General features: G+C 37.2%; 1 protein-coding gene across 5 annotated transcripts in view; it reads left to right on the plus strand.

The window, feature by feature from the left end:
• The window catches only part of SMURF2 (SMAD specific E3 ubiquitin protein ligase 2), a 124,339-nt gene that overhangs the window by 36,638 nt on the left and 67,860 nt on the right, over positions 1-19,841 (plus strand). For 3 of the 5 annotated variants that reach the window (XM_073310783.1, XM_073310779.1, XM_073310781.1), the window contains exons 2-4: positions 7,253-7,291; positions 9,276-9,384; positions 18,004-18,137. In XM_073310783.1, coding sequence (XP_073166884.1) covers positions 7,253-7,291; positions 9,276-9,384; positions 18,004-18,137 — 282 coding nt within the window. The remainder of the gene's footprint in view (positions 1-7,252; positions 7,292-9,275; positions 9,385-18,003; positions 18,138-19,841) is intronic. The other 2 variants (XM_073310780.1, XM_073310784.1) reach the window with 2 other exon arrangements.

Raw genomic sequence — 19,841 nt, forward strand, 5'->3', positions numbered from 1 at the left:
AAGGGTTAAGAAGCTAAAGGTAACCTCGCTGGCACCTGACCAAAATGACCAATGAGGAGACAAGATACTTTCAAAAGCTGGGAGGAGGGAGAGAAACAAAGGGTTTGTGTGTCTGTCTGTAGTCGTCTTGGCCAGGGACAGAACAGGAATGGAGCCTTAGAACTTTTAGTAAGTAATCTAGCTAGGTATGTGTTAGATTATGATTTCTTTAAATGGCTGAGAAAAGAATTGTGCTGAATAGAATAACTATTTCTGTCTGTGTATCTTTTTTGTAACTTAAGGTTTTGCCTAGAGGGGTTCTCTATGTTTTTGAATCTAATTACCCTGTAAGATATCTACCATCCTGATTTTACAGGGGGGATTTCTTTATTTCTATTTACTTCTATTTTTTATTAAAAGTCTTCTTGTAAAACACTGAATGCTTTTTCATTGTTCTCAGATCCAAGGGTTTGGGTCTGTGGTCACCTATGCAAATTGGTGAGGCTTTTTATCCAACATTTCCCAGGAAAGGGGGAGTGCAAGTGTTGGGAGGATTGTTCATTGTTCTTAAGATCCAAGGGTCTGGGTCTGTAGTCACCTAGGCGAATTGGTGAGGCTTTTTACCAAACCTTGTCCAGGAAGTAGGGTGCAAGGTTTTGGGAAGTATTTTGGGGGGAAGGACGCGTCCAAACAGCTCTTCCCCAGTAACCAGTATTAGTTTGGTGGTGGTAGCGGCCATTCCAAGGATAACGGGGGTAATATTTTGTACCTTGGGGAAGTTTTGACCTAAGCTGGTAAAGATAAGCTTAGGAGGTTTTTCATGCAGGTCCCCACATCTGTACCCTAGAGTTCAGAGTGGGGGAGGAACCGTGACACTGCCCATTTACTGAGTTGCATTTCATGCATGGAGCATATTTCATCTTCATGTTGGTTTCCAGTTCATTTCATGGTAAAATGCAATTTGTTGGTTTTCATTTGTAAAGCCTTTTGTGCTTACGATTCTAGTTATCTGAGGCCTTGTCGTTAATACAAGTTGCAATGGTTTAACTAAAGTGTGTGTATTTTTTAAAATAGCTTTTGTTGTTCACTAGTGCAAACCCCTATGTGGACATTCTTAAAGTTATATAAGCCAGGCTTAAATTGATTTGAGTGTCTGCAAAGGGGGTTTATACTAATTTAAACAAACAAAATTATTTAAATAAACCCAAAACACTTCTGTTAAATCAGTGCAACTTGTAATGTATTCAAGGTCTTAAGCTATGTCTACATCATAATTTATGGCAAAAATTTACCATCACAGCTGCTTACTGGTGCAACTGCATTAGTGTGGTAACTGTTAGAATATACAAGGCTTTCAGAGCCACCAGCATTCTTGTTGATTAACTTTCCTTAGAAGAGATGGTAGTGATCGTGTTGAAAATGCTGGCAAACACGAGAGCCTTAGCAACACAAGTTTTCACACCCCAGGGAACTTTTTTCAAAAAATCTTAATGTTGATAAGACCTTGGAACAGGGAGAAAGACTCACTTTCTTGGGAGCTGGGAGTTCAGACTAGCTAGGATTAGGGTGTCCGGTTATTGACTGGAACTCCCAGTCGAAAAAGGATCCTGGCTGCTCGCTGACTGGCCATTGACTGTCTGGTTGGTGGCACTGCACAGAGGGGCTGGCAGGCTCCCTGCTAGCCTCCACATCACGTGGCTCCTGGGAAGTAGCCGGCATGTCCGTGTGCTGCCCCACCCACAAGCGCAGCTCCTATTGGCCAGGTCAGGGCAGGGGACGAACTAGCACAATTCGCGCGCACTCAGCAGGCGACTGTTGAGGGTTTGTGGCGCATGCCTGTCCCATTGTTGCAAAAGATAGATTTTTAAGTGATAGGCAAAGAGTCAAAGTTAGTTACCAAAATAAAATAAAATATATATAAGCATGCAGTCTAAACTCTCATCCCAATTATATTGGGCAATATCTAGATCAGTGGCTCTCAACCAGGAGTCCAGAGCCCCTTAAGGGGCCTCTAGCGGGTTTCAGGGAGGTCTCCAAGCAGGGCCAGCGTTAGACTCACTGTGGCCCAGGAGGGGAAGATGGGTGGATCACTACACTGTCCTCTGATGTACACTCCCCCTGAAACTCTGGTATGGGCCACTGTTGGAGACAGATACTAGGCCTGAAGGATCATTGTTCTGACGCAGTATGGCAGTTCTTATGTTCTGAAGATAAATTAAAAACTAATTCCCATCACCTGTGTTTCACTTGTTTATGTCCTGTATGCTTATAACATGGTGACAGTGTGAAACACTCCTAGGATATGATGACTTCGCTTTATAATTTTTCTCTCAAAAGGCTTTTTTTTATATTTTAGACATTACATAATTTGAATGACATATTGATTGGCTCAAGACTCTCCAGAAGCTGTTTATTTACATGGATTCATTTAAAATTTAAGTTCACCAACTTCATTTAATCCTACCACCCTTCTACTTTATGGAATTGTGCAGATGGTTAGCTATCTGTTTGCGTATTTATAAAGTGCTCATCATTGTAGTAGCTGGTTGCCAAAACTTTCACTGTTGGATGAATGGGGGCCTAGTGAATGGAGAACTCTTTCAGTTTTTAGCTGAGCTGTGCCTGGTGACAGTTCTCAGGCTGCAAGAAAACTAGGTTTCAGAAAAGACTGGCCAGCGTAAAGGAATTGACGAATCATCCTGCCAGTTCCGTTGCATCATGTGATTCCTCAAATTGCTTTTAATTTTTGATTTATTTATGTGCGCTTTGGTTGAGTAAGACTTCAAATCTCTGGGCACCTTGAGCTTAGTAGCTGTCCTCTCATTACATCATCCTAGGAATTTTATATGACTGTCTTGTATATCAGATTGCCATCCCATTCTGTGGTTGAATACATGCCTAAAATCTAGGTATCAAGGGACAGCTGAAATTCTCATCTTCTTTTGTGCCAACGTTAGCTGTCTGCAGTTGAATTATTCGGTTTGTGTTGGAAGGTTCCCATTACATGCTTTCCCTCAGCTTATCACCTTACCCCCTTCTCTCACCCCATCTCTTTACAGGAAGAACCAGTAACAGTGGCTAGAACCAGGACTACTGTATTTCAGGCTAAGTTAACAGCTCTGATATTAGTATTCCTTGTGACTGACTGATATGTCTAACACAGTGCTGTACCAGTTCTAGGCATTTCCTGTGGTTTGTGCCAAAGCGGAGTGGATCGTTCTATGATCCACCTGAGAATTAGGTGGCATGGCCATTGTTTTATTTTTACTTGTGAATAAAGTTCTTCAGAGATGAGTATAGCATTAAGTTATCAAGTTTACTAGGTTCTGAATTTCCCAAGGAAAGATGAGTTTAACATTTAGCCTTAAAAAGAGGCAGATGCTGTTATATCAGTATCTTTATAAACAGAAGTCACTAGAAAATTTGGAAAAAATGTATCGCATTCAGTCTATTAATTAGAGAGTAATATTTTATTTCAATGGTGGTAGCTCCTAAAGTGCCATTCACAGTGTGGCTCCATTAAGCTAGGCCCTGTATGTGCCTTGAACATGACACTAAACAGTGACAGGGTGGAGGAGAGATACAATCGAGATATACATTTGTACATAAAAATTATATATAAAACTTTTTTCTGGCATATTTAAAAACGTTTTATAGTGCACATCGATTGCACCTGACTCTAAGGCTTTTAGTTGGTTAACTACTCATAGGGATCATAGAATAAGCTAGTCTTGGAGAGGGTAGTTCTTTACAGATCAGTTCAGGGAAGGGTATTCCTCACAGAGGGGAAATATTTACGATGAGTAATTGTATTGCTCCAAATGAGTTCAGTTTGTGGAATGCAGCCACCAGCACCGTTGAGCTTTGGGAACTTCAAGAAAAGCAGTGTATGTTGGAAGCACATATTTCAAGGTACGGTTATAAAAGGCTGTTCAGCTCCTGACCACCTCTCTTGCTCCTTTTCACAGTTAGCTGTGGGAGTTCCCACCCACTGTATTTGCCAAATAAAACCTTTGGGCTTTTTCCTGATAATTTTTAGTGCCTTGAGGGGGTGCTCATAATATCCCAGTGGGCACTGCTTTTCTAGAAGGTTTCTGAATCTCTGTGGCCGTGGGCGTGCATTGCACAGATGCACCATTCTCAGAGAACAAGAATTATTGGTAAGTAATTTTTGTATGCATGTCTTGTCACCTTGTAATTTATTTCCACCCTTGCAGGCGATTATCTTCATTCTTGATTTTTTCTTTTTTTAAAATCCATTCCTGGAAAGAGAAGGTTATTGTTGGGGGAAGCATTTTCCCCTTTTTGCCAACACATTCCAATTTTCCCTTGGTTTTGGATTGCAAAGAAATCTCTCAATCATTTTTGTGAGAGGCTTGTTTTCAGTTTCCAAAAATAAACAAGACTTGTCTGGAGCCACCAAACTCTGATAATAGAGACAATCTATTCTACTCTAATGTTTATCTCAGGACTCAGTGTCTTTCTCAATTTGCCATTGTTTCTTCAGGGACCACAAAATTTCTTTCATAGCTAACTGATTACTCAGCACTAGTATCCTTTCATAAAACTTTATTACTTGCATATGATTGCTCTGTATCATCCCCTTTTTTCTTCAATTTAAACCAATATTATTCCATTTGACTTGCTCTCTTTTAAAATTATAATATTAACTGCCATATTTTAATAGCTTATTTGCTTGGGCAGTAACACGATTAGAGGGACAAAAGAAACCATTTTTTCTGAAAATAAATTAATGAAGACAAATTGATAACTATAGCAATGGATGTTAACTTCGGGCTGGTTATTACCAGAGGCTACAGAAATTGTAAAAATACTATCTCCTCAGCCATTAAGGGCATGGACATGGGCTGTAAATACTTACTTGATTGTTCAGCCGCATCATTGCCTGTTTCTTCTCTCCATTCCTCTGAAAGTGCAATATCATCCTAGGTGAAGGACTCATAACCCCTGAAAGGGAATTTTCAAACAGAAGAGAACTTTAAAAATAGGAATCCATTTATAATTCATGTTTTTCAAAATTCTGCCGTTTGTAGTGTCCAGCTTAGTAGTAAAGCCTTTCTCCGTATCTCTTGTGCTCTTGTTCTACTTTTTTTCTGAGTACAGTGTGATATGTAAAATTGTCTTGCTTGTTTTTTTATTTAAAAGGTCTCGGTCAATTTTGCGAAGTGCAAGTCTTTCATAAAAACATCACTTGTAAATACATAGCTACTTTGTCGGCAAAGAGAGGGAAGAAAACTGCCTCAGTTGAGCTGGGTGATTATGTGGTGCTGATAATTGTAGCTTTTTTGTCTTTAACCAGCACAAAAGATTAAATATTGGACTGTTCTTGAATTCGGCCACCTTCTTTTCTGAGTGGTCATCTACAATTTCATGTGGTTGGATTTTCCCATTCAGTTCATTTTTAGTGTGCTCTTGTCAAGAAAAGAGTTCTTATAGTGATTCTACCATCTGATTCTTTAATTCAGATCTCCAAGACTCTACCCAGCTTCTGATGCCTATTCAGAAGGTTGTTTTTGAAGTTTCATATAGTAAGGGTGGAATCTTTCTCTGGGGTTTAAGAAGACAGATAATGGGGAAACCTGAGCAGGAAGACAAAAGTTCATCCGGGTAGTTTCCTTGATAGATGGTGTAAAAGCAGGAATACCAGTCAATCTAGACTGGTGAGTCTGACTAACCCACCAAATTTACATGTGGAAAGTCTTGCTATTTATATAGAACTGAAAGGAAGACAGATCTCTAATAAGTTATTTAGAACTAGGTCAAACCAGTAGATTTTAGGTCTCTGGTGTTCAAGCATCTTAATTCTTTTGTTGCTGGTGGGCAGATAAAGCAGAAAGGTACACAGTAAGTGGAAAAAAATATGAAGGTATATCAACTAGGAAATGCACATAGCTGTCATTACTCAATAGAAAGCTTAAACAAAGCCTTTTTGTGTGGAGGGAAATTCTCTGTACAACATTTCGAGACTAGATCTCTCTATCAGTCTTGTTTTAAAATATTTTAAAACAACTTCATTTAGTACAGGTATGTCTCCGTTATTCAGACCCATTTGGTTTTTTACAAACTTTTTTACAGAAAAATCACTTCTAAAACCTTACAAACCTGATCCTATTTAGACAATTACTTTGATTCTATGAAAAAATTGCCATGAAATGGTTATAATTTACCTTCTGGTGATGTATTGATTATGGTGGGATTTAGATTGATGTATTTAATATTTATCTGTGGTTTTTAAGCAACAAGAAAATCATTTTACTGTTCAAATTTAAACAGTTAATAAACCGGAAGGTTCTGCACATAGAGCAGATATTTTCTAAAAGAACCAAATTGTTTTTGTTTCATAGTTTACAGGTCAAGTAGCTAATAGATTAGCATATGCGTCTGAGGCAAAAAGATCCTCAGTCAATCTCCATTATGTTCTGATTTTTCAGCTCTTTAAATTGAAATGATTTCTGATCTGACTCTTATTTTTCATGTAAGGCAAAGCTTGTTCCACAAGTGTTCCTTACATGTGTACACCACCTACTTAAATCCTTATGTTTTACTAACTGTACCATGAATACCCTCTGGAGATTGGTTATTTTTGTCTTCTAATAAAGTGTGAATTGAACGCATTTTAAAAGCTGGCTTGTACTATCATAGCAACCAGTTTTCAAAGTGAGAAACTGAAACTGCAAAATTAGAATCAAGAATAACAGCTGAAAACACAAATGGCAACTCTAAATGATTTTTGCCTTCTAAATCTTTAATTTGTGTGAGTATGGTTGTACTGGGCAAGCTAACTTCATGTGGGGTAATTTATCACCGTCCATCAGGAATTACGTCAAGAGGGCATACGGTATAGGGAATCACCCTAATCTGTTCTAGAGGCACTTGCCTTTCTTTCTTGATGCAGTTCCATCCTTCCTCTACATATTAGCATGTTCTGGAGATGAAATTAGATTAAAAATATGGCCATGTCTGAAGGGCTGGAAAGCGCTCACATACTGAGAACAACACCTCTGTGTAACTTCCACCACAGCTGACCCTGGGGTAACTGTGAAAAGAAGTAACTTCTGGCTCAGCCTTCTGTGTTTACTTCACACAACATTAAAAATGGCCCGTGATCACAATTTGTTTCCTTGCACACATCTCTGATGTTCGTTGATTTTTACTTTGCACTGGGTTTTCTGGAATGCTGAGAAGATAAAAAAAAAATTCTAAAATATTTATGACCAGTAATTTCATTATGTATTTCTTGTTTCCCTTGCAGTACTATGTGCAAAAAACTTGGTGAAAAAGGATTTTTTCCGTAAGTAGCTATTAAAATTTATGAATTCATATATGTGGTACATGTTACATAAGTTCTGTACGCTACTTTTAACACCTCATCATAGTGCATTGACATCCATATGTTGAAGGGGATAGTGGTGTTTCCAACCCACTGTTCTTCAGTGCTTGTAACTTTTTAAGCTGGCAATCATCCTGGGAGTATTTTTTTTAAATTAAAAGAACAAAAAAACAAAAATGAACAAAAATATCAACAACTCCTCTGGACTGGTGTGGGAGAGGGTAAGAAAGCTTATGGGTTGAAGATATTTTTGGTGCTAATAAATCTGAAGGATTTTCATCTAAAAATATTGATCTGCTCACTTTTTGGTGTTTGTATAGTATGATTGGTTGATGATGTGCAGTAATTTTTTTTTAAGCAAACAATTCTGTGTTTTTTCCCCCCACATATGTACCAGTTATATTGGTACTGACTTTAGAGTGGGGAGAGTTTTTTTTTTTTTCCATTCTGAGTAACTTCTCTCAGGCAAATTGCAGGCTTTCAGAAAAACTAGTATCACATACATAAATATATATTGAAACATTTTACCGTAGAACAGCTCCTTTGGTCTAACCAGCAGATATACTTTTTAATAATTAATGAGCAAGTCAGAATACGTATTCACCTGCCCTGAACTGAAATTATGCACTTTCCACTAGTTTTCATAATATTTTGAAAGGGAAAATGAAAAAGGGAAAGAGGATTCTTCTTTACCACACACGTGTGTGTGCGCGCACGCGCACAAATATACACCGAACCCTCGCTAGAACTCGGGGTTCGGGATCCATGTGTGGTACTGCGTTACCATGGATCCCAATTTAAATTTGGGACCCATCACCGCGTCCGCGCTATATGCAAATCCGCGAATAGCGATGTGCTCTCTAGCGAGGGTCTGCTGTATATTTATATCTATAGATATATCTATATACACAAATATAAATATAATCAACTTCCTTCCAAATGAGATTGGTAGGTAAAGCAGGAGAATCCAAAAGGGCAGACCCTAAATTTAGGATAACCTGCAAAGAGGAAAAAGATGGATGTGTGTCCTTTTTTGTGGTCTTATGATATATAAAGAAGATCGTAAAGCCTTAATGTTTGTTTTGTTTGTAAGGTCTGTAAGGAAGAGGCTGTTTATTACTATGTGTTTTGTATTGTGTCTAGCAGAATGGGGCCTTCATCTCAGTTGGGGCCTGTAAATACTACCATAATACAGATAATTAGCAAGGATAACTAAAAAATCCTGCTTTTAACTTAACTTAAATACCAGGAATGTTATCTTCTGTGACTTCAGTGGAGTCCTTGTTGGCTTGGGAACTTACACAGAGTCCAAAAGGCTGAGAGTGGTTATACCCTTATATAACGAGCTTTTCTCCATAAATATTTGACTTATAGGGATTAAAAAACAAACATTTTTAAAGCGTTTGAATGGAAATTACTTCCCTTCTCAGCCAGGTTGCCCTTGCTTGGTATATTTCATGTTGTCCTAACAGGCCTCCAGTCATCCATAGTGCCATCCCAAGTAGTCAAGATTTGAATGGCAAGTGTAAAAATAGCAGAAGGAAAAAGCAAATAAGGTTAAAATCCTTTCTTTTTCTTTGCAGGTCACCTTTAGAGCATTGTTGCAAAGCTCAGTTTGTTGATCTACTTAAAGGCAGTGTAACATTGTAGTTTTGTCAGTTTGTATACAGAAGACGCCCATTATTTTTACATATTTGTAGAGAATATAAAATATCTGAAAACTTTCAGAGCAAGTATTTTATCCTGAATTTTGAATATTCTAATGCAAACGTCACGTTAACCTACTTGGAGCTGAAATTGTGATGATGACAGACTCCGATTAAATATGACCCTTTTCAAACTACTCAACATACAAGAAAAAAATCACACCTGTGTATTGATTATCATTTTATTTTTCTCAGTTTTCAAGCATGCCCTTTTATGAGTTTTTCCTCCCCTCCTATAGGACTTCCTGATCCATTTGCTAAAGTGGTGGTCGACGGATCTGGCCAATGCCATTCTACAGATACTGTGAAGAATACGCTTGATCCAAAGTGGAATCAGCATTATGACCTGTAGGTGTTATCAGTGATATCTAAAATACAGCAAAGGTTTGAAGTTGAATCTTCTGAAAAGCACAGAAACTCCAAAATTGCCAAATGTTCACAGTAGTATTCAGTTCAGGGCTTGAAAAATATGCCAGAGGAGTTAACCTTATTAGCCAGGGTAAAAAATACATGCACCACCATGACACCTTTCCCATCTCAACACTGTACCCCAGTATGTTTTCTAATACACTGTCTGCAATGCATTTTACAGATAGCAGTGTTGTCTGGATTATTTTATTGTCCAACATTTTGATAGTGGACTGTGCATAAAATAAAAGGAAAAAATAGTTACCAAATTTCTCTTAGCATTTATTCTTTGTTTCCTCTTTATTCCATTTTTTCTTCTGCCATGTAGTTTGGTGTCTTTCCTTCCGTCTTTCAGAATCTTTCTTCAGTCCTAATGTTTCCTTCTTTCCCTTTCTTACTCCCTTTAATTTGTGCTAAATATTTAATTTATATTCTGTGTAGGTTTTTATACTGCCGTCCTCACCATAGTATCTGAGCTCCTTTCAGTAGTGCAGTAAGCAACATGACATACATCTGTCATGTGTGGTTCATTCTTTCTCTTGCTTCTCCCTGGGGGAGAATTTTCTGTGCAGAAATAATACAATATTTTGTTAAGGATTTTTTATTTCTTTTTATTATATGTTGTTTCTTTGCTCTCTTCTTCCCTTTTGTTCTTTCAATATGTGCTTGGGGTGAAAGGCAGAAAGAGGAGCCTTTGAACTATTTGCATAGTTTGCCTCATTGCACTCTTTTTAGTCACTGATTACATCCTGGTTTAATCCACTCCTCCATTCACATTGTCTTCCCTCCATTTCTGTTTTCTGCCAGTATCTGCATTCACTCCTTAGGGCCTGTCTTCCAGTGCAGACCTTCAGTGTAGCTGCAACACATTGGTGTAAAATGGGTTTTTACAAGTTTGAAACTGCTGCAGCACTTTTATAGAGAATGTTTAAAACCATAGGTGTTGTAAGTAGAGGTGCTGGGGGTGGTCCTGCACCCCCTGGCTTAAAGTGGTTTCCATTATATAGAGGTCTGACAGTTTGGTTCAGTGGGTCTCAGCACCCACCTATTATACAAATTGTTCCAGCACCCCTGTTTAAAACTGGGATAAACTGCACTGGGTGTAAGTCCTGGTTTGCACCAGTGCAGCACATCTATGCTAGGGATTTGCCCCAGCATAGCTGCATCACTGAATTTATACTTATGCAAATATCTCCACTCCATGCCTCCAGCTTCCCAGGGAAAAGAAGCCGTGGCTCCAGCCAGCATCCTAAATCTTCAGCAGAACACTAATGTGAAAGATCTGGTTTAAAGTAACCTCAGATCTTCTACTTCCTTGAATGGTTGAAGACTAAACATGCACAATACGTTTTGAGAACTTTTTGGTGCAAGATACAAAACATTTGCATTACTATTTCACTAAATGTCATTGATAATTTAATGAAACAATATTGCTTTACTTGGGGAGTGGGATTGTAGTATTTTAGCCAAGGACAGCATTTTTTCAAAGCATATTTTCAAAGCTTTGTAACTGTGCCATAAAAACTTAATCCAGAGTCAAGCTCTGCATACACAGTCTTATTTCCGTTTCCTAACATATTTGATTTAAAAGCAGTTTGTTATAAGGAGAAAAAACATCCCTATGCTTTTCATGTTTAAAGAACTTGAAAATGCTTTGATTTTCATAATTATTAAATCTGCTGAGGTGCTGATTTTGTACAAGTAGCTAATTAAGTGAATTCTCTAAATCTTTAGGAACTGATTTTTTTCCAGAGATTTCTTAGTAATCATACTTATTAGGCATTGTAATCAGGAGCATTTGTTTTCTGGGTTGGTGTGGCAAATACTGCCGTGGAAATTGATGCTAGCTGGTGAAATACATTTAAATTGGAAGCAGTACCGAAGTCTTGCATTTTCCTTTCCTACTCTCATTCTTTCTCTTTCCTTCCCACCCCCTTACCTTTCTTTATGTTCTTTTTGGAAATGCCCATTAACACACATTAATGAGCTTCTTTATAGGAACAAAAAGAAAGGCGTAAGGGAGAAAGGAAAGTGAAAAGAGTGTTGGCAAGTCTGTGTTTCCCACAACCTTGGTGGCTTTGTAAAGCTAGTTGTGGGATTTTTAAAAGGAGTAATGAGTGACTATAATTTGATGGTACTTCTGTCTACCTCCAAGCTCTGTGCTACAACTGCCTATAGCCTAAAGAACAAACATCTCACCAGTCACTACTTAATTTGGGCACTGAGAGTGGAGCTGCAGTTGTAGTGGCCTATGGGAGTGAACAGTTGATAGGAGCAGATTATTAAAAGCATTTAATGCTTCATATTTTGTGGAGGGTTCTCAGTATCTCACTAGGGAAGTGGGAGTGAAAATAGCAATATAAATTTTTAGCAGTTTTTTCCCACCTTCTCCCCCACTCTGATATTTATAAGAAGAAGAGAACTTACAACTTTTTGTTTTATCGTACAATATGGATCTGCTGGGACCCATAGACTCCACAGTCCAGATCCCTATACTAAATGTAACAGGTGCAGTCGGTACCATTTTGTGCAAAATAGCGGAGATCATGGGTTTCTGGCAAATTACCATGCTCAACTGGGCAAATTTGAGGCATCCTTAAGTTATCGCATTTAAATTCAATCGCACATTAAATGCAGATTAATCTTAACTTTCCAAAAAGGTTTTTATTAGGACTGTCAAGCGATTAAAAAAATTAATCGTGCAATTAATCACATTGTTAAACAATAATAGAATACCATTTATTTCATATTTTGGATGTTTTCTACATCTTCAAATATATTATTTCAATTACAACACAGAATACAAAGTGTACAGTGCTCACTTCATATTTTTTATTACAAATATTTGTGCTGTAAAAACAGAACAAATAGTATTTTTCAATTCACCTCAGACAAGTACTGTAATGCAATCACTTTATCATGAAAGTTGAACTTACAAATGTAGAATTATGTACAAAAAATAACTGCATTCAAAAATAAAACAATGTAAGACTTTAGAGCCTACAATCCACTCAGTCCTACTTCTTGTTCAGCCAGTCACTCAGACAAACAAGTTTGTTTACATTTGCAGGAGATAATGCTGCCCACTTCTTGTTTACAATGTCACCTGAAAGTGAGAACAGACATTCACATAACGAACAATATGTGGTGGGTCATCATCTGAGACTGCTATAATATGAAATACATGGCAGATGTGGGTAAAACAGAGCAGGAGACATTCTATTCTCCTTTGAAGAGTTCAGACAAAATGTAAATGTAAAGAGTTCAGTCACTTTTTTTTAACAAGCGTCATCAGCATGGAAGCATGTCCTCTGGAATAGTAGCTGAAGCATGAAGGGGCATATAAATGTAAATACCTTGCAATGCTGGCTATAGAAGTGCCATGCGAACACCTGTTCTCGCTTTCAGGTGACATTGTAAATAAGATGCTGGCAGCATTATCTCCCATAAGTGTAAACAAACTTGTTTGTCTTCGTGATTGGCTGAATAAGAAGTAGGACTGAGGGGACTTGTAGGCTCTAAAGTTTTATGCTGGTTTGTTTTTGAGTGCAGGTATATAACCAAAAAAAAATAAATCTAAATTTGTAAGTTGCACTGTCGTGATGAAGAGTTACATTATGGTACTTTTATGAGGTGAATTGAAAAATACATTTTTTTTGTTTAACATTTTTACAGTGCCCATATTTGTAATAAAAATAATATAAAGTGAGCAATGTACACTTTATATTCAGTATTGTAATTTAAATCAATATATTTGAAAATGTAGAAAATCATCCAAAAATAGTTAATACATTTCAGTAGAATACCAATTGTTTAACAGTGTGATTAAAACTGCAATTAAGATTAATTTTTTAAATTGTGATGAATTTTTTTTTGAGTTAATCATGTGAGTTAACTGCGATTAATCGACAGCCCTAGTTTTTAATCCATCACTTTCAGAATCTTATGTGTCTGAATAAATCAAAACAGACTTGTTCAGGTTAGCAATAAATAATTCCTCAGACAGAAGCAGGTCTTTCCTCTGTAACTAGCACATACTTTCATGATCTCTGAAAGAGTTATCTCCATGCCTTTATTATGTAATGAATTCTTAAGAGATGGCATTTTTGTGTGTCTCTCATCTGAGGGACCTGAAATCCAAGAAAAATGAGTTTGCATTCATTGGTAACGTTACTCTTAATACATATGTCTTTTAGGGTATGATCCTGTAGAGATGATTATTCTTCCTGTATCCTCCTTTAGAGGTTGGCTCTTTAAAGGGTGTAAGATTCAAAAGCACTCTTGGTACTTAAGGTCTGACCTCACACTGAATCTCAGTCAACAGTCATTTTAAAAAAAAAAGTCTTTTCTCTCCCTTCTCTCTTCATTCAGTTACTCTATTCTCCTTTATCCTCATTTAAACCCAACTTTTTTCTTTGCTCCCTTGCTCTATTAACCTGTAATACTAGATGTGATTTAAGAAACCTATTTTCTGTTAAAATTATTTACATTAAAAATAATAAAAAATCAGAGCTCTGTGTACTCTCCTGACAGCGTTTTCAAATGTACATATTCTCAGCTCCAAGTTGTCTAGCTTGGCAGTTAGAAGTATCTTAAACCCCAGAATGCTGTCCACATGATTGTCCTCTGAAGGAGCCTTGAATTGATTAAACAATTTTGACTCTGTAGAATATATTAATCTGAATGTGATTTAAATATATTTTGAATTCTTACTTTGATTTAACTAATACCGGTTCTTAGCTCTGCAACCCAAGCAGATGTTAAAATACAGTAATATTTTCCTTTGCAGAAAGTCTAGAAAAATGTCATAGTAAGAATAGTAAGTAGCCCACTGCCAAAAAGGATGATGATTAATCCCTGTGATCTATGAGATTATTTGCCTTTCCGACCTCTTCTGAAAATAATAATACAGTAGATTCTAAAGGCATCATAATGTTTACCCTAACAACACACCATTGCATGGGAACGCTAGTCTGTGACTTATGACACTTGTGCTGTTACAGGAAATAGTATGCACGCCAAGGATAACAGATGGTATCTCAATGACAAAATGCGCACTTAGTGTCTTCTGTGGAAATCAACCAGAGGAAGGTGCAAATATGTAGAATTTTTAGAACTGACGTAATTAAATACAGCATTATTTTAATTTTCTATTATAAAATATTTAGTTACTTAAAGAGGGTTTTTTTTATAATTGTAATAGTCTGATGTCCAATAACATTGTCTCTTGGCTACGATGTGTCTGCTGAACGCCAAGTTTAGGACCTTTTGCATAACAAATTAACACTAACAGGCGTTTTAATGATACTGCATCTGAGTGTATAGTGAGAGGAATCTGTTATGTATTTGTGAAACTGTATTTGAATTAGGTTGCAAATTTTAAGGGAACCCACATTCCTTAAGTCTGATTCAGCCCAATACACGTGTAGTTTCTGTCCTGTATAAGACTCTCCCCCTCTCCCCCCCCCCCCCCCCCAGGCTTTTGCAGTACTGTGAGGACCAATAGTACTTTTTGCTATATGTGCTCCTTAATTCAGATTTTAACATGAGAGGAAGCAGTTGAATTTCATAAATGATTAAATTCCTTAATCTAGCTGGGTGTGTGTAGGGGGAAAATCTGGGAGCCCTTCCAAAAAGAAATTGCCAAAGAGATGCTTTTTGGATGTAGTTAAATGTCAATAAAAAATACCATGCTTGTCCTAAGTCGTGTTCCCTTTTCTCCCTTATTTTCCATCTTTTTGTGTTTTCCTTATTGCTCATGCTTTTCCCAATGCCTGAAAAATCATATTTGGCACTTTTACTGAGCTTTATATGTTCAAAGCATATAAACATTATCTAAACCTAGCACCACCGCTATGAAGTATTATCAGTTTTTTTTAATAAATGGGAATACTGAGGGAAAGTGAGTGACTTGTCCAAAGCAACAAAAGGAGTCTGTCAGAGCAGGGATTAGAAATTGGGATTTCCTGGCTTCTAGTTCTGTGCTACATTTTCTTTGCTTTTCTGGAGACAACACATCTGGTCTGATCAGAGGTGCTTTTTCAGGAAGGAAAGATTTCCCCCCCACCCCACCCTTTTCTTCCTGCTTTCCTCTCCCAGTTCTGCAAAGAAAGTGTGCTTTGCCCTAGCATCACGATAGTAGGCAAGTCACTTGACAGCAACCCTTCTGGATGATGATGGTGCAAAATGGATCGGCTCTGAAGGAAATACTACCTATGGACCTTGGTGAAATAATTCATCTAAAATAAGAGCTAACCCTTTGTCTAAAACTTGACTTGAACCTTTTTGAGGTTACAAAAAATTTAATTTAATTTAAGCTCTAATTTACCTAATTTTGTTTAGAGGTGGAAGTATTGAAATACTGAAAATAGCCTGTTTCCAGAATATTTCATAAAACCCTATTCTTATGCAAAATCCTAGTTTGCAGACTTGAGATATAGAAGGGTTAAGATTGCTAACTTCTGGGTATCTTGCTTATCTGAACTATATCTCTTCACTAGTATCTTTCATATGGTCTCCATTGCAAGCATTGGAGGCCATGATGTAGATATTGAGGACGGGTATGGGGGCGGGGGGCGGGAAATGAGGAAACTCTCAGGATTTGGATACAATGGAATATTATGGGAGAAGAGAGATAAATTGATTTGTTATGTGAAGAAGCAGAGTTTAACTTCTTTGTTTTAAGATTTTGAACTTTTTTTTAAATAAACAAAATTCCTAGCTAGGGTTTTATGTTTGATTTTTTTTATTGCAAGTTGATGTGAAACAAATGTAACTACTGTCCCAACAATGGTCTGAAAATGTCAGCTCAGTCCTTAAATACCACTATAATTTTTCTCTGCCTCAATTTACATAATAAAAGAGATTAAGCATTTTTTCCAACAAGGTCCACTAGAGTTTATAGGAAGCGTTTTTTCCAAAGGAGGAAAAAACATCTTTCTTTAGTAAGTATAAATTGAATTGTTTCCTCCTCTTACAAGATACTGGGACTGGATTTTTCTGGTGCAAAATTCAGAAGCTAAATTGGTAAGCAGTAGTGAAGCTCTTACCTGCCTTCTATGGAGGACTTATTAGTTACTTCTGAGCCATAAAAAGTATTGGAATATGTATTTTTACTTAATCAGCTTTCAAGATAGGTTTGAAGTTTTATTTGACATTTTTTGTCCTTCTTAAAAGCAACAAGGAAATACTGGAAAATAAAAGGCTCGATTTTTTTTATTCTTCAGTGCTTATAACTAGTTCTCACAGGAATCTATTTTAAGAATACACTATATTTCATATACTTATTTTTGTAAACTATTACAACTAATATTGTGCAAGTGAATTCTGGTCTTCCCTTCTGTATTTCTCCTGTGCTTTTCTGCCTCCAATACAGTTCTTAAGTTGGCATTGTCAAGGTTGATAGGCCAAAAATCTGACCTCCCTTCAGAGTTACATTTGGTGGTCTTCTGATAACTTCAAATGAATAAATAAAAAGTTTTAACCCTAATATATTTTAAAAATCTAGGATGTAGTTTTTCCTGTTTTTTGTTGTTGGTTTTTTTTTTGTTTGTTTCTCCCAACACCACCCACCCCCCCAACCCTCCCCATACTCACAGGTATGCAACTACAGTAACGCTCTTCCCTGCTCTGCTCTGTTCTTGTATGCAGGCAGTAAAGTGAAATCTCCAAGAATCCTGCTCTGAAGGCCTGCATACAAGAAAGAAGCAGGGGGAAAGCGTTACATGAACACTTACTTGAGTACAGCTGCAATTTAAATCCCAACAGGTAGGTCCAATTTTTGGTCTGCCAGCCTTGACAGTATCATTTAAACTTTATGACCTACTGCATTAAGAACTCTTTTTAGATAAGATAATACAAACTAGAATGAATGTGGGAGGGTGTACTTAGCAAGTGGTGGTAGTATCTAGATGGCTGAATTGATTGTTTTCTTTTTGTTCAAAATTAGTTGGTAATAATCTAAACAAGGCCAGAATCTGTGAACTTGGAATGGAGCACCTCTCAGGATCTGGACCATAATTCTTAAGTTTATATTGCCCATGATAGAAATAACTAAACAATTAGATACCAGTCATTCTCACTTTGACATATTGTCACTGTCTAGCCAGAGGGGGTTGGCAATAGCTTGATATATCCAAAACACTTGGAAAGGTTCTTTCAAAATTGCTTCCTGTAAAAATTGGTTTGCAAATAAAATGCTTCTTAGAAGTGAATTAAAAACAACCAACTGACCAACCAACAACAAACCCTTTCAGTGTTCAGATTTTCTAAAATTTGAGAAATATTCATCTGGATTTTGCAAAGTACGCAGCAAAGTGTTTTTGTAGCTCTGTAGATGCCATGTATTTCACACTGCAAGGGATCCAGCAGGTCTGAACCAAAGTATTGTGCAGTCTTTTGTAAGAGATACTGGGTCAGAGGCAAGTCTAAACCAGTGCAATTTACCACCTCCTTCTGGGCCTCCATGTCGCTTAAATTACATCCATTTAGATTTCTTAAGACTCTTGCTATTTTATCAATGTGTAACTTTGTAATGCTATTTATTTTTGCCCTTTTCAGATATATTGGGAAGTCAGATTCAATAACGATAAGTGTATGGAACCACAAGAAAATCCATAAAAAACAAGGAGCTGGTTTTCTGGGTTGTGTGAGACTTCTTTCAAATGCAATCAACCGCCTTAAAGACACTGGTTGTAAGTAGATTAAGTGCTAATATTTTGTCTCTGTTTTAGAGCACTTTTGCAAAGAGTTTTAAAAAAAAAATTAAGTGGCAGCTTTGTGTATATGTGAATGTTTTGTTTTTGTTTTGCCCTTTTTAAAGCCCTGTATTTTCAGCCGGCCAGCCACTTGCAATATTTTTTCCTAGGTAAGGAAAATATGCTGAACTTAAGGCAGTGGTTTTCAGCCTTCTGTTTCCAGACTACATATTACAACAGAAAGTTTCAAAACTCCCTCTCCTGCCCTTTTGTGTCTAGAGTGGAGGGAGTTTTGAAACTTTCTGTTGTAATATGTAGTCTGGAAACAGAAGGCTGAGAACCACTGCCTTAAGTTCAGCATATTTTCCTTACCTAGGAAACAATATTGCAATTGGCTGGCCGGCTGAAAAACCCATGACTAAGGCAATGTCTATACATACAGCACTGTAGTGGCATAGCTGTACCTTTTATAGCTGTACCACTTCAGCACATCTGGTGAAGACACTCTATGCCGACAGGAGAGCTCTCTCCCATCAGCATAATAAAACCACCTCCCTGTGCAGTGGAAGCTATATTGGTAGGAGAAGCTGTGCACGTGAACACTTACGTCAATGTAACTTAGGTCGCTGTGGGGGATAGGTTTTTTTGTTTTTTTGTCGTCCCCCCCCGACACACACACACACACATGCCTGAGCGACATGCGTTATGCTGACATAGGCTGCAGTGTAGCCACAGCCTAAGCCTATTTACTTTGACCTCCTTGGACTTCAGCAATTTCATGAATGAAAACCGGTCCAGTCCTAAACTTGGTATGCCTTATGACTGAGCAATTATCAGAAGTATAACCCTCTCTGTCTTGTCACATATCTTACTTTCATATTTGCACAAACTTATACTGGGATGCTATTAGAGTTGTTGGCTTTATTTAACCAATAGTCAACATATCCTTATTTGGAAGGTTTAACTTCATGTATTGCAAACATATAATTTGATATTCTAACCATTCCCTGTTGTAATGAAAAACAGAGAGGAAAAATAGTCCTCGTACCAGCATTACTCACTTTATACCATGTTCTCTCTCCGCTATTTATGTACATTAGTGGTATCTTTGCACTGAAAGTTGACAAGATTTTTCTATGTCCCAGTGCAACAAAAGTTTGTTGGAGGTGGATGAAATTACATAGTTAGAATCTTTAAGATAACTTGTTTCAGATGAGACCACTCAAAAGGTAGTTCAGCTTCTAGGTCTTAGAATCTCAAGTGTCCCTTTCTTAACTTTGTTGTGGCATAGTTTGGTGCTTCTGGTGCTAATTGCCCAAATTAAACTTCCTATATCAGAGCTGTAAAGGAAGACGAATTGCAGTCACTGCCTTTATTGCCTTCAAAGATATAACGCTTTTTAGAATTGTACTGTTTGGATTCCAAGTGTTTAACTTGTTTTTGTTTTAATAAATTGTACTTAAAAAAGGTGCATGAAGGGTAGCTGTAATTTGAAATTAGAGTTCTGTAGTTTAGAATTACTGCAACTTCAATTTCTACCTGTGTAGCGTGTGCCTAAATGTTAACAGTTTACAGCAAACTTTTACAATAGTGCAGATTTACCGTTTTAAGAGAATGTTAATAAAAGTTGTACGATGCCTTTTTCTCATTATGCTAATTAACACGGACGCCACTGAAACTGGTAAGAGAACAGTAGTTGAT

This window comes from Lepidochelys kempii, chromosome 14, assembly GCF_965140285.1.
Source record: "Lepidochelys kempii isolate rLepKem1 chromosome 14, rLepKem1.hap1, whole genome shotgun sequence".
In the NCBI taxonomy this organism is placed as follows: domain Eukaryota; kingdom Metazoa; phylum Chordata; order Testudines; family Cheloniidae; genus Lepidochelys; species Lepidochelys kempii.